The 21,238-nt window shown below is 42.8% G+C and overlaps 1 protein-coding gene across 1 annotated transcript in view; it reads right to left on the reverse strand.

Annotated features, from left to right (window-relative positions):
• Positions 1-21,238, reverse strand: part of IFT80 (intraflagellar transport 80) — a 78,698-nt gene that overhangs the window by 55,430 nt on the left and 2,030 nt on the right. Inside the window, exons 2-6 of the mRNA XM_080915873.1 lie at positions 20,959-21,069; positions 18,662-18,730; positions 7,368-7,477; positions 2,246-2,335; positions 1,039-1,176 (exon numbers count right to left, since the gene is read on the reverse strand). Coding sequence (XP_080771999.1) covers positions 1,039-1,176; positions 2,246-2,335; positions 7,368-7,477; positions 18,662-18,689 — 366 coding nt within the window. The 5' untranslated portion in view covers positions 18,690-18,730; positions 20,959-21,069. The remainder of the gene's footprint in view (positions 1-1,038; positions 1,177-2,245; positions 2,336-7,367; positions 7,478-18,661; positions 18,731-20,958; positions 21,070-21,238) is intronic.

Here is a 21,238-nt window from a genome sequence, read left to right on the forward strand (position 1 = left end):
CATGCTTGGCTTTTACCGGCCCTCATGCTTATCAGCAGGCGCTTACCAACCAGGCCACCTCCCAGTCCCTACACATGAATCCTTAAGAAAGGAATACATATCTGTGGGGACTTTTAGAGACTGGTTGGTGTGGTGGCTCTTCCTGCTTGTCAACCTCACTATACCAGGAATGAACCACAATCCAGAACCGGAAGGCTCATCTGTGACCCTGATCGTGAGGCTGGAGATACAAGTTTCTGACCTGCACCTTGGCATGGAGATCTTGAGGCATGGTGGCTATGAATCCCATGACACTAAGGCAAGGAGATCTCTGAGTTCAAGTCTCAGATCCAGGTGTGGTGGCACACACCTTTCATCTGGGACACACCTTCTGCTGGAGACCTACATAGGGACATTGGAAGAAAGATGCTCTCTCTCTTCACCTGCTTGCCTTGTGGGACTGAGCATCTGCTAGATCCTTGGACTTCCAATCACAGCTGCTACCGACCATTATTGGGGATTTGGACCACAGACTGTAAGTCACCAACAAATTCCCTTCTATATAGAGACTATCCGTAAGTTCTGTGACTCTAGAGAACCCTAATATAGTTTGCTTGCTTAATTTTTGAAACAGAACCTCATTGTTCCTGGCTAGCCTAGAACTTGCTATGTAGACTAGCAGGCCTTGAACTCACAGAGATCTGCCTGCCTCTGCTTTCCAAAGACTGGCACTAAAATTAACTTTTCAATTTACTGTTAATTCCTTACAAAATTATGCAACTAAAATTTTATATGAAACATATTGATACCAAAAATAAGCTCTGTGGGCATAGTTAAACTGGAATAGTTAAACTGTTTTACCATCCTTCAGACTCATGCTCAAAACAAATATTTCCAAAAGGACAAATAATAAGGAATATGTCCACTCTTGAGTGGCAAACTGCTTCTTCATCTCACAAATCAGGAATCAATGAGACATTTCAAAGCGCTCGCTGAGCAGGCGCTGTGTGTGGCACGTCGGCATATGCGGCAGACAGCATGCCTGTGACGGACACTTACCCCAGTCTTATCACACAAGCGTAAAGTATGAAACGATCCAACAGCAAATAACTCCCCATCTGGAGCCCAGGCCACTGAGGTGATTGGGTGCTCATGAGACTGGGAAGCATACAGCACGCGGCCATAACTATCCCACACCTACAAAATCAAAATGTAAGTGTTTATATCATCACGCATTACTACAAAACGGTCCGTCCCCCAATAAGATATCAAGTGAAGACAAAGAAATCATAACTGTGTAGAATCAGCAACCAGACTTTACCATCAAGGAGAACAAAGCAATATTCCTAGAAAGGCTCATACTTCAGAAACCTGGGTTAGACGTTAAATATGCCCGTTCTAAGTACTGTAAATGTGGTGAGGGTTAGTAGTTTCTATCATTCCTTTCTGCCAAATGAGATTTCTATTGACTTTCTCTAATAACTGACTTTAACTAAAGTCCCTGCAACTACAATGACAGTAAGTCACAGCTGGCGGTAGGGACAGGGCTCAACAGGGTAGCCTTTGTCTAGCATAGCCACGGCCCCTGTACTGCAGAAAGGGAGAAGCAGCTTGGCATCCACAAATTATTTTATTCTGAAGTTGACCAATATTTAAACATACTTAAATAAAGAAATGAACTGATTTAAAATGGAACACACACAAACAAGCTGAAATGAGATGTTGCTGCTTATTAAATCAAACTTTTATTATGGGAACTTTAAAGAGCACCTAAAGTGAGAAAACGCATTTGTTCAATTATTATAGGCAAAAAGACTAAAAGATAGTTTTGTACATTATTGTAAGCCAAACAATTCCCCTAAAGTCCATTCTTTTAAGCCGACCATAAGTCTAAACACCATATGTTATGATGGTCAGTTTTATTTGTCAGCTTGACACAGTATGTGGGAAGAGTCTCAGTGAGGGATGCTCTAGCAGGTCGGCATGGGGACTTGTCTGTGAGGCTCTGTCTTGATTACAGCAAAGGAAGCAGGAAGACCCACCCTAGTGGGCAGCATGACTCCCTAGACTCAGCACTGAGTGAAGGCGTGGGCGCACTCAGCCCCTGCTCCCGCCTGTTGCGGTGACTAGCTGCTTCCAGCCCTGCCCTGACCGCCCTGCAACGATGGACTGCAACCTACATCTTAAGGCAACAGATGCTTGCTCTCAAAGCTGCTTCTGTCGGGGTACTGTATCACACAGCAGGAAAGGCAGCTGAGACACATACCTTATACTTACAGTCTTCACCAGCAGATAAGATAAGATCGTTAACTGAGTTCCAGTCGACTTTTAAAATGATGCCATCATGGGCTTTCCACTGTGGAGGGGTAAAAGACATTACTTAAAGCTTTAGAAGTAAATTTTTTCTATAAAAAATACTTTTCCTGGGTCCTTTTCCTCTTTTTTTTTTAAGAGCTGAGAGTCTGACTGTGTTGCTCAGCTTGCCCTAAACTACTGACGGCCGGTTTAGGAGATACCCCGCCACCGCCTGCTAAGTAGCGAGGGCAACTGCACACTACTGTCACGCTCGGCCTGACACCGCTTTCTGGTGCACTTCTTTCCTTTTTCCGCATCGTCCTATCATGGATTCTTGTCTTCCTTCCACAGACACTATGCAATTGCTCATTTGCTTCATTCATTCCAATGTGCCACAAGGAAAGCACCTAGCAGCATGCTATCCACTTTATAGCTTACGTCCTACAAATTTGCTCAGTTGCCTGAACTCTAGTTGGGAACTGCTTGCTGCTAAACTGTTTCAAGATTGGTGTTAACATGATGAACTGGAATAAATGTTACACAACCTACAGTAAGTCTCCTTTGTACTGCCTTCATGCTTACTTAGAAATTTCTCTGTTTTTTTCTTCCCTTTCGGTGAGAGGATCAAGAGAGAGGGCTAGAAATTGATCCTAGTGTCTCACATATAAAATTAGCTACAGGCATGTTTCAACCTCTACCGCATAAACTACATTAGCATTCTGTCTCTGTCTGTCTGTCTGTCTGTCTGTCTCTCCACACCTCCCAAACTTTATTCTCTTTACCTTTATGGGTCTGGGTCACAACTGGATTATTAAATATATACAAGTTACCTAGAAACTTGCAACCTATTAGGTGAGCATGTTTGTCTTCCTATTTAATATAAATAACCCAGAGACACACAGGAAGTCAATCCATATATGTGGCTATACATGCCACACAGAAACTGAGAACCTAGAGTATAAGAAGCACAGGCAGATTGCTACCAGATGCAACCCATGTTTCCATTTGCTATTGCCGCTCATATAGGCATTTCTTTATGAGTTTGTTTGTTGGTTTTGCTTGCTGCCTGTTTGTTTGCTTGAAACAGATTTCTCTGTGTAGCTCTGGCTGTCTTGGAACTCACTTTGTAGGCCAGACTGGCCGTGAACTCTGAGACCCACCTGCCTCTGCCTCTGCCTCTCTGCCCTCTGCCTCCTGAGTGCTGGTATTAAAAGCATGCATCCCCACTCTTGGCAGGAGTTGTTTTAAATTTAAAATCCATTCAAATAAGTTTCTGATGACAGGAAACAACATCTATTTCTTCCTCTTTCTTATAAAATAAACTGAGGGCAATTCCTGACCTGCCCACAAAACTGCTAGCTTGTTCTGTGAGTGTGATGCTGTGATCGAGCCCAGGGCCTCACGTGCTGATGGACTTTGGAATGTATCCCGAGCCCTGCTCTATTCTATTTAATATCGGAGACCAGCATGCTGACACACAGCAGGCATGCAGTATGTTTACACTGAACAAGTCTGCCTGCTCTATGGTACAGATTCTGCATGTGTAGAATATCTTACAGGAAACAGTCACAGTTCTAAACTGCATCCTGACCTCATGGATAGAGCATTCCTCTTTGTGACAGTCCATATTTGCATGTGCTTATGCTCATGGAGAATTGCTACAAGTTCACATCCCCACAAGGAATGGCTAATCTGCATTGAATTTCTAATTATACCCTAGCTCTCGTTTCATGCCAGTGAATTGTGATAATGGCATTGTTTTTCTTTTTCCTTCTGCTCTGGCGTACAGAGAAGCCCTAAAGTATATTTTATGATGATGTGCAAAACTTTGATGTTTTGTTTATATAAACCTAATCACAGATATCTTAATTCACATGAATATAAACCAAATATATAAATGAAAAGACTTCACATTCCTGTTTGCTGTCTAATTTCATTGCAGACTTATTGGTTAGTTTTTTGTCAGCTTGACACAAGCTAGAGTCATCTGAGAAGAGGGAGCCTCAGGTGAGAGAATGTCTTTCTGAGAGTAGCCTTTATAAAGCAAACCTTATATCCTTTATAAAATTAAATTATTAATTTTAATAATTGATATAAATAATTAGTAGACAGACAAAGATTATAGATAGATGCATGGATAGATGAATGATAGGCAGACACAGAGATAACATGCATGGTCTACACAAAAATATAAAACATAAAGTTTCCTTGATCTCTTTATTGCTTGAACTCTCCATCTATCCAACTTATGAAACTGATGCTTTTTTGTAAATTTAATTTATGTGTTCAAGTACCTTCACGTATGTATGTGGATTACATGTGTGTAGTACCCACAGAGGCCAAAGGAGGGCATCAAATCCACAGGAACTAGGGTTACAGTTAGTTGCTAGCTCCAGTGTACTTGCTGGGAACAAAATCAGGGTCCTCTGCAAAATCAGTAAGTTTGCTTAACAGCTGAGTCATCTTTCCAGCCCCCAAACTAATGCTTCTTAAAACACTCTTATACCTGATGAAGTCTGTCAATCTCTACCACCAAATTCCTTACATCTTTTTAAAATGTAACTTTTATTTTATTTTAGCATTTTATGTGTATAAGTTTTCTTGCATGTATATCTAGGTACCACATATATGCCTGGTGAAGGGCAGATTCCCTGTAACTGAAGTTACAAACAATTGTGAGCCATGTGGGTGGCAGAAATTGAACCTGGGTCATCTGGAAGGGCAGTCAGTGTTCTTAACGGCTGAGCCATTGCTCCAGCCCACCCCACTCCCCTATATCCTTTCTTTTTTGACAAAGCTTATTAAAAGGGAAAGAAGGTTCATAATAACATAACATCAGTAGCAGCTACTCTGTAACAAGTACTTACTCCACACCAGACAGCAATCCTCACAACCCTAGTGAATAGGTGTTGTGTAGGAGACCAGAAGGCAAAGAGATCCAGACATTCTGTCATCACATAGAGGTAAGCAAGTGAAGTGGCCCAGTGCATCCAAAGCAGAGTAGTTTCAATGAGAGCAGTCAAACTTGGCAGTATTGTCCACAAGGTTCTGGCTTTGGAGGATGTGGATGAAGGGGTTACAGAATCTTCTTCTATGTTAAAGAGAGGTGCTCAGACCAGATATGTGGCAGGGACTGGATGGAGGTCCTGAGAGGCTGTTGCATGAAGCTGTGACAGTAAGGCCTGGTTTGCTTGGATACTCCAAGACTTTCAAGATGCCAGAGCCATGAGACATTTGCCAAGGATGGCTGTGTACAAGGGCTGGAACCAGCCCAGGAGAGACAAGTGTCTTGCAGCAAGCAAAGCTGGAAGGACTGAGCCATCTAAGCCCTCTGATAACTTTTGGAATAGTAAAGTATATTTTGTGTCACTGTATGTTAGAAGTAAATAATTTTCTTTTTATTTTACAAGGAGTCATACTTTAAGATTGCCTAAGTCTCAGGAGAGACTTTTTGAACTTTGAACTTTCAAACAGTGTCGAGGCTGTGAAACACTGTGACTTCTAAAGCTGGACTAAATGCACTATGCATTATGATGTGACCATGGGCCTGTGAGAACCAGTGAGTGGAATGTGGCAGTTTGATTGAGAATGGCCCCCAAAGGCCCGTAAGTTTGAATACTTGAGTTCTAATTTGTGGAACTCTCTGGGAAGGATTAGGAGGTGTCACTGAAGTAAGGCTTTGAAGCTTCAACAGACTTGCAACATTCCCGGTGTCTTTTTTTCTGCCTCCTACTTGCAGATAAAGACATGAGCTCCCAGCTACTGTTCCAGAGCCATGCCTGCCTGCCTATTGCCATGTTCCCCACCGTGATAGACATGGACTCTAACTCTCTGAAAGTGTAAGCCTCAAATAAACCCTTCCTATAATATGGGAACAAAGTCCAAGAGTACAGTCATGTGAAAATTCTAAGTGCTTGTAAGAAAACTCCAAGAAAACAAGACAAGAGTCCTGTGACCTCAGTTTTTTTTTTTTTTTTTTTTTGTTTTTGTTTTTTTCAGGACACAGAATTGTTCCTGTGTTTTCATGATCCATGTATCAGATAGGAGTGAGTTTACTTCAGCTACTGTTATCCATGTGCCTCTATGAAAAACACGTTCTTGCCACATGTGGCTTGTCCTTGTGATTGTGCACTTTACTCATGTGACTCTTCTCATCCCTCAGAGTATAATCGTCAGACACGCTGAATAAAGTTGGCTATTGCATGAGACCTTAGTCTACCTCATTTTTAGACCCAGGTTCATACAGGCAAGAAGTCACCTTTTCATAGTGGATCATCACAGCCATAGAAAAGTAACCGAAACAAACAAAAGCCAGGCTACATGCCGTCATCATCAAAAGTGAGAGAAGTCCTTCTGTCTTTCAGTGCTAGAGCCCAATAACCAAACCCCACACTGGTTTCAAAGTCTGCCTTATATGGCCCAACCTTCCTTAACAGCCATCATCTGTTTACCCCTCTCTCGCATAGTTTTGAATAACCAATTTTTTTCTACTCCCTAGTTTTAGGATCACCTCCCCATCTACTCTTTACGATTTAGCTCCTAATAACTATTCCTCTTTTCTGAATAGCACACAAGCAAATGTCAGCTCAACAACATCTGCCCCTAAGCCAAATGTTCTCTATATTATTCATAAAGTTATATGCACGTAATTGTTCTAAGTCTAATAGTGACTCCTCCACCATTCTGAAAGACAGAAACCAATGCTAACCCTTTGAGAACACACAAGTGTATGAACAGATGATAAGGATGACTAAGACAATCAGCACTCTTCAGAGTTTCATTTAGCTTTGTTTCATCTCAAACCCACTCAGGAGACTGACTGTAAACTGAAGGCTGCTCAGTTGTGCTGAATCACATGACAACTCCGAACTCAAGACAGCTGCTTGAGTGACTACAGCAATGTGAGCTGAGAAAGTGAGCCTTCTGGGAAACGAACAGAAGGAAGTCCCCTTACCTACAATAAAGTCTGGTGAGCCTGCACACTCAAAGCTCTCTGCCTGAAGGAGACGAACCAGAAGGCAGGAACTGCAAGTACCACCCAGCTTAGCAGTGACAAAGAGCCAGATAACTACTCACAAAGGCCTGAGACGTACCTGTAAAACTTTAGCATTTGGTTGAAGAGGTTTAATGATGAGCTGTTTGCCTGCAGTATAAAGAACCTTTTCTGAATCAGGGCCCCAGGCTACTGAATACACTGGTATTCCTGTGAAATAAAGGGAGAACGGTAAACTTACATTTTCATGTCCTTCAAAAAGAATGATGTTAAGAGGACAAAATTCTTGGCAAGGTAGCATGGCCTGCAATCCAAACACAGGAAGGCTGAGGCAGGATCATCCTAGATTCTACAGAGAGGCCCTACGGATGGATAAATAATCTGTTGTTTTCACTCTCTCCTTTGTCAGTGGTCCTTTCATCTCATAGAATAATCACAGACAGAAACACAAACTAATCTAATAATTTCAGATTAAAAACATTAAAGATCTACTGTAATTTGTGTTTCTGTGTTTTACTGTGTTGTTTTGGCTTTGTTTGTTTGAGAAAAGATGCTGCTATGTAGCCGAGGCTGGCCTCACAAACTTGCTGCCTGACTTTCCCACTGGGATTACAAGTGTGCCCCACCTTGCCAAAAACATATCTTTTCAACTAATTTGGATCTAGCTAAGAAAATATAACCGTTTTCAGACATTCCAGATACTGTTATTAAAATACATAAAACAAGATAAAAGGCTTTTTAAAAAATTCAGGATTCTTCACTTTCCATGAACAGCCAACAGAGCTATTCTGCTGAGCTAAACTGTCTCAATGTGTAAATTTAAACACACACACACACACACACACACACACACACACACACACATACACACACACACACACAGGCTGTCCTAGGGCTTACTATGTAGACCAGGCTGGCCTCCAACTCAGGAGATCCACCTGCCTCTGCCTCCCTAGTGCTGGGATTAAAAGCGTGCACCCACACCAGGCCGGTATATCCTTCCATAAAATAGAAGAGTCTATTGCTATCACTCTCTACTGTGCTTTCCAAGACTAAGACACAGTCTTTCACTGATCACCGAGCTCATAAATTTGGCTAGATTGGCTGACTAGAAAGTCCCAAGGATCCTCTGCCTCCCCAGTGATGGGATTACAGGTGTGCACCTCTACCCCAGCTTTTCTGTGCGGATGCTAAGGATAAGGATTTATGCTAGAGATAAGAATTTAGGTCTTTCCCTTGGGTGACAAGCATTTTCCCAAAGGAGCCATCTCCCTGTCCCTGATCTTGTGATTTCTTTGAGGAGAAGGGTTCTGCTGTTTGTCATATGTAATGCCTATAGCTGGCAGTGATGCTGCAGACAGGAGCACACACGTATGTATCTGTGCACACGTATGTACCTGTCCAGTCTGAGTGTGGAATGCTCACTGTGGAAGGCCTGGCCTCAGCTGGCAGCTCTACAGGGATTCTGAACACTGGAGGAGGTGGGCCTAGCTCCAGTCTATTAGTCCAGGCTCTGAGCCCCAGCCCCACCGTGCTCTAGTCCATCGCTTGCCATGACGTTTATTGTTCTGCTTCCCCGTGGCACTGATGTCATGATGGACTAGGTCCTCTGGGACTCTGAGTACAAAGAAAGCCTTCCTCCCTTGTTCATGACAAGTGTGCTGTCATAGCAACAGTCAAACACATCTATCTCAAATCACATTAAATATGATAAGGATGTTAGTTTCTGACAAGAATTTACATAGTACTTTTTAAACTCTGTTACATTTAGGGACAGTACTATGTTTCTTTCAAGTCTTTCTCTTAAAAAATATTTCTTTCCTTTCGTTTTATATGTATAAGTGTTTTGCCTGTATGTATTGTGTCTGTGTGCCCATGCATGCCTGGTACCCAAAGAGCCCAGACGAGGTGTCAGGTTCTCTGGACCTGGAGGTAAGAGAGTCAGGAGCCACCACGTGGATCCTGGGAATAGAAACTGGGTGCTCAGAAAGAGCTATCTTTCCATCCTACCCCATTTTTTTTCTTGACACAGGAACTTGCATATAGTCAGGCTGGCCTCAAACTCTTGATCCTCCAACATCTGCACCCCAAGCACTAAGATTAGAGGTATGCATGCACCACCATTCTCGGCAAGGACGAAATTTCCTAACTTGATAACTCCCTGGGCTACCTACTATGTTCTAGAAACTATGATTTATGTGGCCTTCATTTTAAGAAATAAGTATAATAACCAAGCAACTGGTACGTGTCAATAATCTTAGCACTCACCGACCCGGACTGAAAGATTGCAGATTGGAGGTTATGCTGGCAGCTCTTGGGTGGGTTCACTGATCTCACAGGTGGAGGTCGGTGAAGTCACACATCCAGGTGAAGACTGCTGATGTATCTGCTAGGAGCTGGGGTAGCGTCCATACAAGGTCAAAAACTGAGCCCCTAGGTGGGCCCTCTAGGGTAGGCTGCCAAAAACTCAGAGACTGGGAGTGATGACGTGTTAACCTGGAGTTTTCTCCAAGCAGATGAGGTGGGGAGGTGTATTTTTCTGTGCAGGCGGGTGGCGGGAAGGAAGACAGATGGGGTTTGCCAGCTTGTTCAGGGGTGAGCAGAGGTTCAGCCTAACAATGGGCAATCAGTAAGATTTAATTACTTATTTCGAAAGAAAATTCAACATGCTACAATCAATATAAAGTGAGTATCACTAAGACAAATTACTGTTTACTTTGTCAACTTTCCACAATGAGCAAGGGCCGGTGGCTTATGGAGGTTAGATAGTCTAGTTTACACCTCAACCTTACACACTCTTCATGATGGCTTCACACTTTACACTGAATGTTATAAAGTCTCTACTCGTCCTGTTCGGTCAACAGTACCCAGGCTTTTATCTGCATACAACAACCCATGAACCTAGGCCGAATGAGGTGATCAAACTCTAACACTGTACCTCCTCTTTCTGTACTTAATAAGAATATTCTCTAGAGTCGCCCGGAGCAGGCCTGGGGCTCAACAACAAATCCCTAGTCAGGCTGAATAGGCTCATGTCTATGATCTAGCATTCAGAAGGTTGAGGCTGGAGAATCACAGCAGGACTATGGTTAGCTGTAGATAGCAATAGTCCCAGCCAGGCTAGACGATGTATGAGACCCCCTCCTCAAAAAAAAAAAAAAAAAAAAAAAAAAAACCCTTCAAATGCAACCTTCAACTCTATCAAAGTCCAAATGTCGTTCTTGGTAAAGACTGGAAAGCAAAAACCAGCCAGGGATTTAGTAGTTAGAAGGCAGTTGGTTAGCCAGTGCCAGCCAGACTAGTGTAGCTCTCACCCTCATCAAAGAAGCCTCTTTTTGTAGCAGATGAAAGCTACTTCAGAGATCCACAGATGGTCAAAATGCAGAGAATAAAGACCCAGGGTGTGCCAGGCCCTAGCTGGTACATCTACAGCACATCTCTAAACTGAGCCTATCCTGGCTGGATTTATGCCAACCTGACACAAGCTAGAGTCATCAGAAAGAAGGGAGCCTCAACTGAGAAAACGCCTCCTTAAAATGAGCTGTGAGTATGCCAGTAAGATATTTTCTTAATTAGTGACATAGTGGAAGGGCCCAGTCCACTGTGGGTAGTGCCATCCCTGGGCTGGTAGTACTGGATTCTACAAGAAAGTAGGCTAAGAAAGCCAAGGGGAGCAAACCAGTAAGCAGCATCTCTCTGTGGCCTCTGCATCAGCTCCTGCCCCCAGATTCCTACCCTGTTCAAGTCCGTCCTGACTTCCTTTGATAATGAACAGTGCTGTGGAGGTGTGAGCCAAACAAGCCTCTCCTCTCACTTGCTTGTTTTGGTTGTCGTGTTTCATCACAGCAACAGTGGCCCAACTAAGACAAGGGCTAGGGGGAGATTAGAGAGGAGGTAGAAAGACAGTAAGAGCCAGACGATCAGGACACCTGGTGGAAGATCCTGTTTTCTAGACATGACTGTACCCATGACGTCTAAACAACATGGTTGTCTAAGCCTGTAGTAAACAAAGCAGTCCACATGCCAATGTGGGTGAGGAAAGGTCTTATCACCCGACCCCTAAATGAAGAGCTACAAGATGGACAATGAATGGCTACTGAGAGGAAACTACACTTCTGCAGGGAGGAGACCCTGATAGTTATGGGATCCCGAGTGATCGGCACACAGGCAATTCTAAATGAACTCAGAAGCCTGTGGACAACACTACAGCATGTTTTGTATATGCACAACAACAATGTCAGGCACGGTGGCTATACATGCCTTTATTTTCCAGCACTCTGGAGTTAGAGGCAGGCAGATCTCTGTGAGTTCACACCAGGTGGATCTACAAAGCGAGTTCGATACCAGCCAATGATATAATAGTGAGTCCACTGTTAGGAACAAAACTAAGAATACAGAACTGGCCGCGACTTCAAGAGAGGAGACGTGGGAAGAGGATCAGGGAAAAATGACGCAAATATACTCCACTCATGTATAAAGTTCTCGATGTTTAAATTAAAACAGAGAATGTAGTTAGGATTGCCATAAACTACCATGTGCTTTCTAATTTCAATTATTATATTTTTGTGTAAAGGAGAAATCAGTATGTTTTAGTTTATAAATTGTCATATCCTCACAACACTCAGTAAAAGTGCACTTTGTATATACTAACCGATAACAAACATCTACCAAGGGCATAATTCTGTAACTACAGCTGCAGCTGCCACTGAGTTGCACAGGATGTGACTTTCGGCCCGTAGTTGTGGTATAGGATGAGGAGCCAGGGATGCGTTCCTCCTCCTAGCCTTAACACTTGAGCTGAGGCCCTCGGAAGACGGCCGTGTCCCCATTCCCTTGGTCACAAACCCTCCTTCAGAACACTTACCTACCATGTGAGGACAAGGAGACAATTTATTTCCTGCCTGTACCGTTGTTTAAATAATAATAGTGTTTCAGAAACGTGATTTCGAGAATAAAACAAAGTTCGCTTAGAAAGCGAAACACGGAGTTTCTCTGTTACAAACAAGTGTTTAAACCACATTCCTCCAATCAGACATTAAGAATTTCTGATGTGGGCTCTTTGGATAAACAACATTTATTTAGGCAGATGAACAGCTTCACAGAGAAAATGATTTATGATGAGTCCCTCTTAGTAGCATTTGAGACAAACCCACATTAAACCATTGTTAAAAACACATGTTAAAGCATGTGTTAGCAGGCACAGCAGTGCCTGTGTGTGCTCCAAGCACTTAAGAGACTGCAGCAAAGGGACAGTCCCAGGTTCAAGGCCAGCCAGGGCTCTCCATCAAGATGCTGTCACAACACAGACAAGTAAAGCTCTAAGCCTGCTCTTCTGCAGTTTGCAAAGTAGAAAACTAATACATTTAGGCTCCAAATAGAATTATTTTAAATAAGAATTTAGTAAAGTATGTAACAAGATGTTATTCATTTTATCATTAGCAAAAACAGAAATAATCTTTTATAATAATTTCTAGCTTTTTGTATAGGAAATTTTTATTTATGCTCCATTTCAGTTACAACACTCTTGTTGTAACTGAAGTCAGATCTTGTTTTTCTGACTTGGTACACTAAAGTCATGTGATCTTTTTGACATTTTTTAAGAAACCACATGCACCTGGGGTTGTGTTAAATGTCAGACCCTTATCTCTCTGGAAAACAAATTATCTAAATTCTTTCAACCCTTGAAAGCATTTTAACCACAGAGGAGTTGAGAAAAGTGTACGTCGACTGTTTTAAGGAAGTACCTGGTCAAATGTACCATGTTTTTCACATTCATACCATAACAGTGTCCCCTAAAAGTTGTTTTTCTGTTACTGAAAGATGTATTAGAAACAAATACTAATGTGGTATAGTGGCTGTCTCTGCCCAGACTTTAATATGGATCCACAGAGTGGGTGGAAGTACTTAAAATGTAGCCTAACTAACTAACCAGTACCTGTTAACCAGGACACTAGCAATGGCTTCATAAAACGACCCTCAAGTCGCTTCTTTTTTGTTCACATAGAAAGTCCCCAAGCACTAACTTGTCAGCTAAGCACCAGTGGCCTACACCTATACTCCTGGCACTGGAGAGGCTGAAGCAGGACTGGTCCTCAGTGCTTCTGACAAGCTGGGGTCACGGTGCAAGATGCTGTCAAAAATAATCACGTTTCCACACAACCAGATGTGCAGCCCATCCCAAGAGCTGTTGCCTGCATGTGGGCCATGTGCTCCAGCTGGGCTGCCTTGTGGGTGGAAGGAAGCACCTGACCTTACGGAGACTTGAAGTGCCAGGGTAGGGGTATACCTGGGGGGAGGAGGTGCCAAGGGCTCAGAGGAGAAAAGGAGAGGGAGAAATTGTGCAAGGGAGGGGGCAGTGTGCAGGGTATAAAGTGAATAAGTAAAAATGTAAAATTTAATTTAAAAAAAAATCACATTTCGCTTTCACTTGCTTGCAAAAGATAATCAAGTGGGACTTGTTCCAGAAAAGCAGCCTGCTTATGTATGTGACTGGGGGACGGGGGTTTAAATAACAGCATTTGCTTCTATAGGATCTACCCTCTGCTACCTCCCCGTTTCCCCATGACTTCAGTTCTTCATTTCTGCCTATGTAATACTCCCAAGTTAACTTTTAGTCTTCTTTTCTAATCTTCAACACATTTCCACTTCTCCCAAAATCAAACTCTCCATATTCAAAGTGACCATTGCTCAGCCACAATCCCTTATTCCTCTGGCCCTCTTACAGGGTGTCCACCCTTTTCATCGGGTCCCCACCCCACCCCAGTCCTAGAACCAGTCTCCACCCCTCCCCCAATGCGTCTCTTAAACCCTGCTCTCCTTTCAGAAACTGCCTCACCAGCTCTCCTCTACAAATGCCAACCTCCTCCTGTTCCTCTTCCTGTCACAACAACTAGAGCAGGGCTCCTAACACATAGTCACTTCCTCCTCCTGTCCCACTCAGCGCTCTCTGGTTGTTAAGTTTGTTGTCACAGGTCAAGACAGCGCAGAGGATCCTTCACCTTCTAGTCTTGGTGAGGCCATTTTAGGTTTAGCTAGAACTTGATCTCTTTGGTAGGAAGACCCATAGAAAATGACCCAATTCTATTCTAGGAACCCAACATCAAGATGCCCCAACTAATTTATCTCAGCTTCTGTTAAGTAGACCATCTTTAGCATCCCAGTTCCATCATCCCAAAGGAATTTCTGGGATCTGCCAGGTTTTACAGACTTTGGGTGCCAGGGCTCACTGAGATAGCCAAATCTTTATATGAGGCCACCAGGGGCCAAGAAGACAAAACAGAATGGACCCTGAGACGGACATGACTTTTAAGTCTCTTAAAAAAGCCATATTGGAGACACCAGCCTTGGTCCTCAGACATTCACAAACCTTTCCACCTGTGGCTTATTTATCTAAGATGGACCCTCTGCCTGCCTCTGGACCATAGCTGCCACTGTCCTGCTAGTCAGTCAAGGATGCTGACCAAATAACCATGGAGCAGCAGCTTGTCACCACATCCCATGTAGTGAGGGGACACTCAAGAATCCACCCAACCAATGGCTGTCCAACCCCAGACTGCTGCACTCTCAGGCTCTACGTTTGAATCCCCCGCACATAAGGTACAACTGCTCATCATCTGCCCTAAACCCAGCCACCTGCTGCCTGACCCAACCCCAGACGTGCAGCGTAGTCGGCCCTTAGTTCTGGGCACGCTCAGAATGTCGGACCAGACTGGACTGACATCTCTGGCCAGACATGGAATGTATCTACTTCCCACAGACAGAAACAGCTCCATCCAGAATGGAATCAGGTGTGTAGTAATAGACTTGCACTCTGTTATTTTGCTGCAGAGAACTTCAGCCCAGAAAGCTTTAACCCAGGCTTTAAAACTGGCAAAAGGAGCCATAGATAGCTACAGCAGATCTGCCTTTGCTATGGCTCACGTACATGGGTCCATATACCAAGAGAGGGGATTATCTACTCGGACTGTGAAAGAGAAAAAAAAGAAAACATCAAAAATAAGGAAGTCATAGTTGCTTTATTAGAGACATTATGGATTCCTTTCAAAGTGACCTTAATTCATTGCCCCAGGCAATAGAAACATCAGAACTAGCCATAAGGAACAGACTACTGATGAAACCAACATCAGGGTAGCTTTGCCGCCCCCTGTGCTCCCAGCCATCCCTGAATATACTGCTCAAGACACACAACATCAGCCAAAATGCCTGAGTTTACAGAAGAGTCAGATGCTTGCTGACCTCTGAAGGCTGCACCGTCCTCCCTAAGGGATCTGCTAAGCAATTCATCCGTCAGATTCATGAGGCTTCACACCTGGTCACCGAAACTGAAGGAATTGCTATGAGGGGCAAGGTTCAAAACATTTGACTTAGGATACTTGGTTGATGAGGTAATCTCAGACTATGCCGCCTGCCAGGCTGTGAACCCCTAAGGCCCCAATCAAGGAGCTATTCCAGGAATGAGAATCAGGGGTCAACAGCCAAGGGCTAATTGAGAAATAGACTATACAATTTTATCACATATAGTACCATCTTTTATTGTCCCACTTCTGTCTGAATATGGGAAGAAATGTACTCACATATTTACTTTGACTATGTCAATCTAATCTTAATCCACTACCACAATGTACAGTGTAATGCAGATAGGGCTCACTTATAATTATTTGTCACTTACATACGTCCTCAAATAAAGATGATGACTACTTACAGGCACCGGACGGAATCATTCCTAAGCTAAGGGAAACTGCATCCCACTCCAGCTGGATCCATCTTTGATATTAAGAGTTACGACTACCGCTCTATGGGGAAACCTAACAGTCAGCAGATGAGTACAGGACTGGCTGTTGGCATGCAGTTTTTAATCCCTATATTCCAGAGTCTGAGTCAGGATGACCTATGTGAATTCAGGAATTAATCTTTCTTCAGGAACAAGTAAACATACAGAGGAACAAGACCATCCTGCCTCAGCAGCTGAAGGCACATCCTGCCAACCTGACCAACTCACTGTGATCCAGGACCCACGTGCTCAAAGGGAAGAGTCGACTTCTGCGCGTCATCCTCTTGTGTGAGGTAAGCACACCAGAGACTGCCACAGAGAAAATTGTCATTACCTGGGAAAGCTTGATCAAAGCAGCAGCCCAAGCCCAGGCCACTCTCTTTATATACAAAACCCATACCTGGCTCTTCCATTTCAGTTAGCAGGAAATAAGACTACAGAAGGCACAAAGCAGGGGTAGGAAGGACATTTGGAGATGTCCCACTTGGGGACCTAGCCTTCGTCCCTGTTTTGGCAGGTGTTGCAGCCTACATACTGGGTTTCAAGGCCTGAATGGTGCTTCGGTGAACATGGTGTTAGTTGTGCTAAGGTCTGAAGGCCTGTCACACTCTGACCTCCACAGGTGTGCCATGGCTTGTATCCACCCACGTGCATATACAATAAACAAACGAATATGTATATACATATATATGCCAGAGAATAAACTTTTCAAAAAAGTGTAACCGACATAAAAGTACAAACAAAGTAACAAGGACGCTGTCAACACTGTTCTAGGACTCCAAGTTTTAGAGTTATTTAGATCTGATATGTTTTTATATCCAATTTCCAGACTCTGCAAAGAAAGCTGAGTTGCCTGGCTTTCTGATTTGAGACATTAGCACCCCGCCCTCAAAATCTGCAGTCTCTAACTCACTTTATAAATCATCAGGAACTGTTCCTTCTGAAATAGGTCATTATGAGTTAATTTCTCTAATGATTTTTCCAGAGATGAAGCATAAAAAGTCTGCCTTGTTAGAAAAGAACACCAGTAATTAAAACGTCAAGAATTAAATGCACAGTTTTGTAGTATTATCTTTAAAAGCAGATTCTTTGATTGAAATAATAACAGGGTAACTGAAATAGGAAAGTATAACTTATGTATCAATTTCATAATTAATATAAACCCTCAATGAGAATAAGATTAAGTCAGGTGAAAGTGATTAGCCATTTCAAAGTTGCCCCTACCAATCCCGACAGATTCCTCTGTGTAGCTCTGGCTCTGGCTGTCAGAAATCAAAGTTCAACATAATTTATAAGGAGTGCTAATCTTATGAAATTACTGGGACTTTTGTTGTTGTTTTGGGACTGTATAGCCCAACTAGACAGGAACTGTCTGTGTAGAACAAGCCTCAAACTGGTGGGCATTCTCATGCCTTAAGCTCCAAGTTCCGGGATTACAAGCATGGTCCACTATGCCTGGCTATCGGGACTTTTAAATGAAGAGGATTTATTTTACCCCCCCCCCCTCTCCTACTGTGCCTCCCTCCCTTTCTCCCTCTCCCACCTTTCCTTCCTTCCTTTCTTTTCAGTACCATGAATTGAACCCAGGGCCTTCTGCATGCTGTGTAAGTACTCTACCAAGGAGCTATTCTTGAGACAAGGTCTTGTTTATATATTCCAAGGTGGCCTCAAATCCACAATCCTCCTGCCTTTGTCTCTGTGTTAGGATTAAAGACATGCAGTACCTTGCTCAGTTGGACTGTCTTAACTAGATACCCAGGCATACTTTATATACAAGATGCTCTAAATATTTCAGAACCATTTAAAAATATTTAGCCTACAACTACCTTTATATAGATTCACAGCCCTAATATAGCTCTGGATATCCTAGAATTGACTGTGTAAATCAAGCCGCCTTTGAACTCACAGAGATCCAATTCCTTCTGCCTCCAGAGTATTGGGATTAGAGGTGCCCACCACACTACATCTGGCTTTGTTGACCTAGAACCTCCCCCATACACATGCTGATGGATGAAGGCGTTTGAATCCACAAATACGTGAATACATAAATGTAGTAACAATGAAGTATAGGGCTAAAGAAATAACAACCGTTAGGCGCATCTGTTGCTCTTGTAGAGGACCCAGGTTCAGGTCTCAGCACCCACAGGGTAGCTCACAAGCTCCTATAACTCCCGTTCCAGAGGAATTGACAACCTTGCCCTCCTCTGACCTTTGCACGTGGTACACAAACATGCAAGCAAAGAAGTAAGAAAAGTCAGGCTTTGAATGTAACCAAGGTCAATCTCAACCACTATAACAGTCTATTGAGAAAATCTTCATATTATATACAAACAAGTTTTTAGTTCATTTATTTTATGCATCTAGACATTTTGCCTGAGTGTATTTATGTGTGCCATATTGATGCCTGGCAAGAAGAGGTGTCAGATGCTCTGGAAGTAAAGTTACAGACTGCTGTGCGCTGCCCTGTGGTTGCTGGGGATTGAACTCAGGTCTTCTGCAAGAGCAGTAAGTGCTCTAACTTTGAGCCATCTCTGCAGTCCTGTAATAGATAATTTATAAAAGAGAACCGCTGCACATCTCGTGTTGGACAAACGTAGAAGGAAAGGACCAAGTGTAGAGCATACCTTGCTGAGCTAAAGTTGATCTAAGCATCCCCGTCTTTGACCAGATTTTCACTTGTCCATCCTCTCCAACTGTGCAGAAAAAAAAAAAAATTATCTGTAGAAAATAGTCTTAAGTTTATACTTACATATATAAATAGGCATCTAAATGTTTAAAATTCAGATCCAATCCATTCCAAACATAACAGAGTACGCTTTAACTGTAAATTTAAATAGAAATCACACGGGAAATAAGCTTTCATCAACACCATTTTTTCCTTCAAACTTGGAGAATTTAGGAATGTGTTACTGAAACACTACTCCCGTGGCCACTGTGATCTCCACTTAGACACTAAGGAAAGTAGTATCTACTGCAGTCACCACTGCCAGGGAGATGAAATCCACCTGAGACCATCTTAGCTCAAAAGGGAAGAGCCTGGAGCTGCAGAGACTCAATTAAGAAAGGGATTTCTGGTTGGTTGCTTGCTTGGTTTTTGGTTTTTCCAAGACAAGGACTCACCACTATGTTGCTCTTGCTGTCCCTAACTCTATGTAGACCAGGCTGGCCTAAACTCACAGAGACCCACCTGCCTTTACCTCTGAAGTGCTAGGATTAAAGGCATGTGCTACCACACCCAGCAGGGTTTTTGTTTTTATTAGTTATAGTCTAATTCTGTGGTGCTAGGAATCAAACCTAGAACTTCCACATAGTAGGTGAATCCTCACTCTGCTACTGAGATACATTCCAGCCTAGAATTTATATTTCCTTCCTAATTTTTAAAATGATTTGCATCTAAACACCTTTATATGCTGAAAAAGAAGTTAAGGAATGGGTGGGACAGAGGACATGTCACTAAAAAAATAATAGTAATGAAAATCCTCCTAGAGAAGGTCTAAGGGAGAGATTAAAAACATCTGCACAGACTTTAGGTATTCCTCTGTTCAAGGCGTGCATCTTGAGCTTGTTCTTCCTCGTGTGGTCTGCACTTGGTGACTTGCTTCTAAGGAATGAGTGGGATGGAGACGGCCAAGTATGTTTTCTGAGGGTGAACCAGGAAAGATACTGTAGTTTCTAACCTGTTGTTTTTTCACCCCTGGAAAACCATGTGCCATGACATAAAAATATCCTATCAACCCTATGGAGCTGCATGCCAGCAACCACGTGTGTAAGCCAGCACAATCAAGCTCTTAGGACTGTAGCCACATGTTACAACTTGAAGGAACCTCATGGCACACACAGCCACAAATATCCACTCACCAAAGCTGGTCCCAGGCCTACAGAAATGGCCTGGGAACGATTTAAGTCTCTAATTATTGAGGTTAACTCCTTATACAGCAATAGATGACTAATACAGTAAGCCCTACATGGAGTAGGCTGGGATAGAAGAGAGAAGACAGACAGAGTTAAGATATATGAAAAAAAATTCAATTTTAGAAATTTTTTAAAAGGTAACTTTTACCTACTCTAGGACTTGATCATTCTAAAAGTATGCTTTTATAGAAGAAATAAAAGTAATGATTAGTATGGATCTCAAAAAATGGAGATAGTGATACTATCCTATAACCCCAGCATTGAGAAGGCTGAGGCAGGAGGATTGCTAATGAGACCAGAATGACCTACAAAATGAATACCAAGCCAGCCTACACTTCATATCAAGATTTTTATCTCTAGATAGAAAATGAAGAAAAGCTAAAATATTCTAGATTATATCATTTACAAAGCAGTCTAGATTGGTGCTGACGATTATTTGCTACTAGATAGTGAAATATGCTACTGCTAAATGAATATGGAGTTAGTTTTGAATGTCAACTTACCATATCCAGAACCACCTGGCAAGAGAACCCCAAGTGAGGAATTGTCTAGATCAAGCTGACCAGGAGGCAGGCCCATGGGGGACTGTATCTTGACTACAACTGGACATCGGAAAACCCAGCCCAGTGTGGGCAGCACCACTTCAATCTGGCCCAGAACCACACGACAGCAAAGACAGTTGGTTTGCTCTCTCTGTGTTCTCCACTGTGGATGCAACGTCCTGAGTTCCTGCCTTGACTTCCTCACAAGAACACTATCATCTGGACGCATAAACTACATAAGGCCTTTCTGCCCGGATGCTGGCTTTGCTCACAGCCCTTCATTACAGCACAGAAGAGAGTGAATCAATGCAAACACCTTCTTTGAAACTTTCCCTTTACGAACTCATTTAAAAGGTTATTTGGGGGTGAGGACAAGGATATTGGTCAGTGGTAGATCACTTGCCTCACATGTGAAAGGCTCTGGCTTTGATCCCAGCACAGCAGATACAAATGTGCAGAACACTTACCTGTAACTATCGCGGTCCCCTCGTAATTCCATCTTCCGGCGAGCACAGCCCCACAGTGAGCTTCGACACTTTTCTCCACTCTTCCTAACTTGGAAATCAGATGAAACTTACCTAAAAGAGATTATCTATGAGAATCTATTTTATTAATTAACTTCCTATTACTAGATTAATTAGCATTAATGAGCTAACAATTAGCTATTAGGCACTAGAGGCATAAGAACAAATAGTGTCATTATTCTTAATCTCAAGGAACTCAAGTCTAATAAAAAAGATGCAAAAA

This window comes from Micromys minutus (genome assembly GCF_963924665.1).
Source record: "Micromys minutus genome assembly, chromosome: 4".
NCBI classification, from domain to species: Eukaryota; Metazoa; Chordata; class Mammalia; order Rodentia; family Muridae; genus Micromys; species Micromys minutus.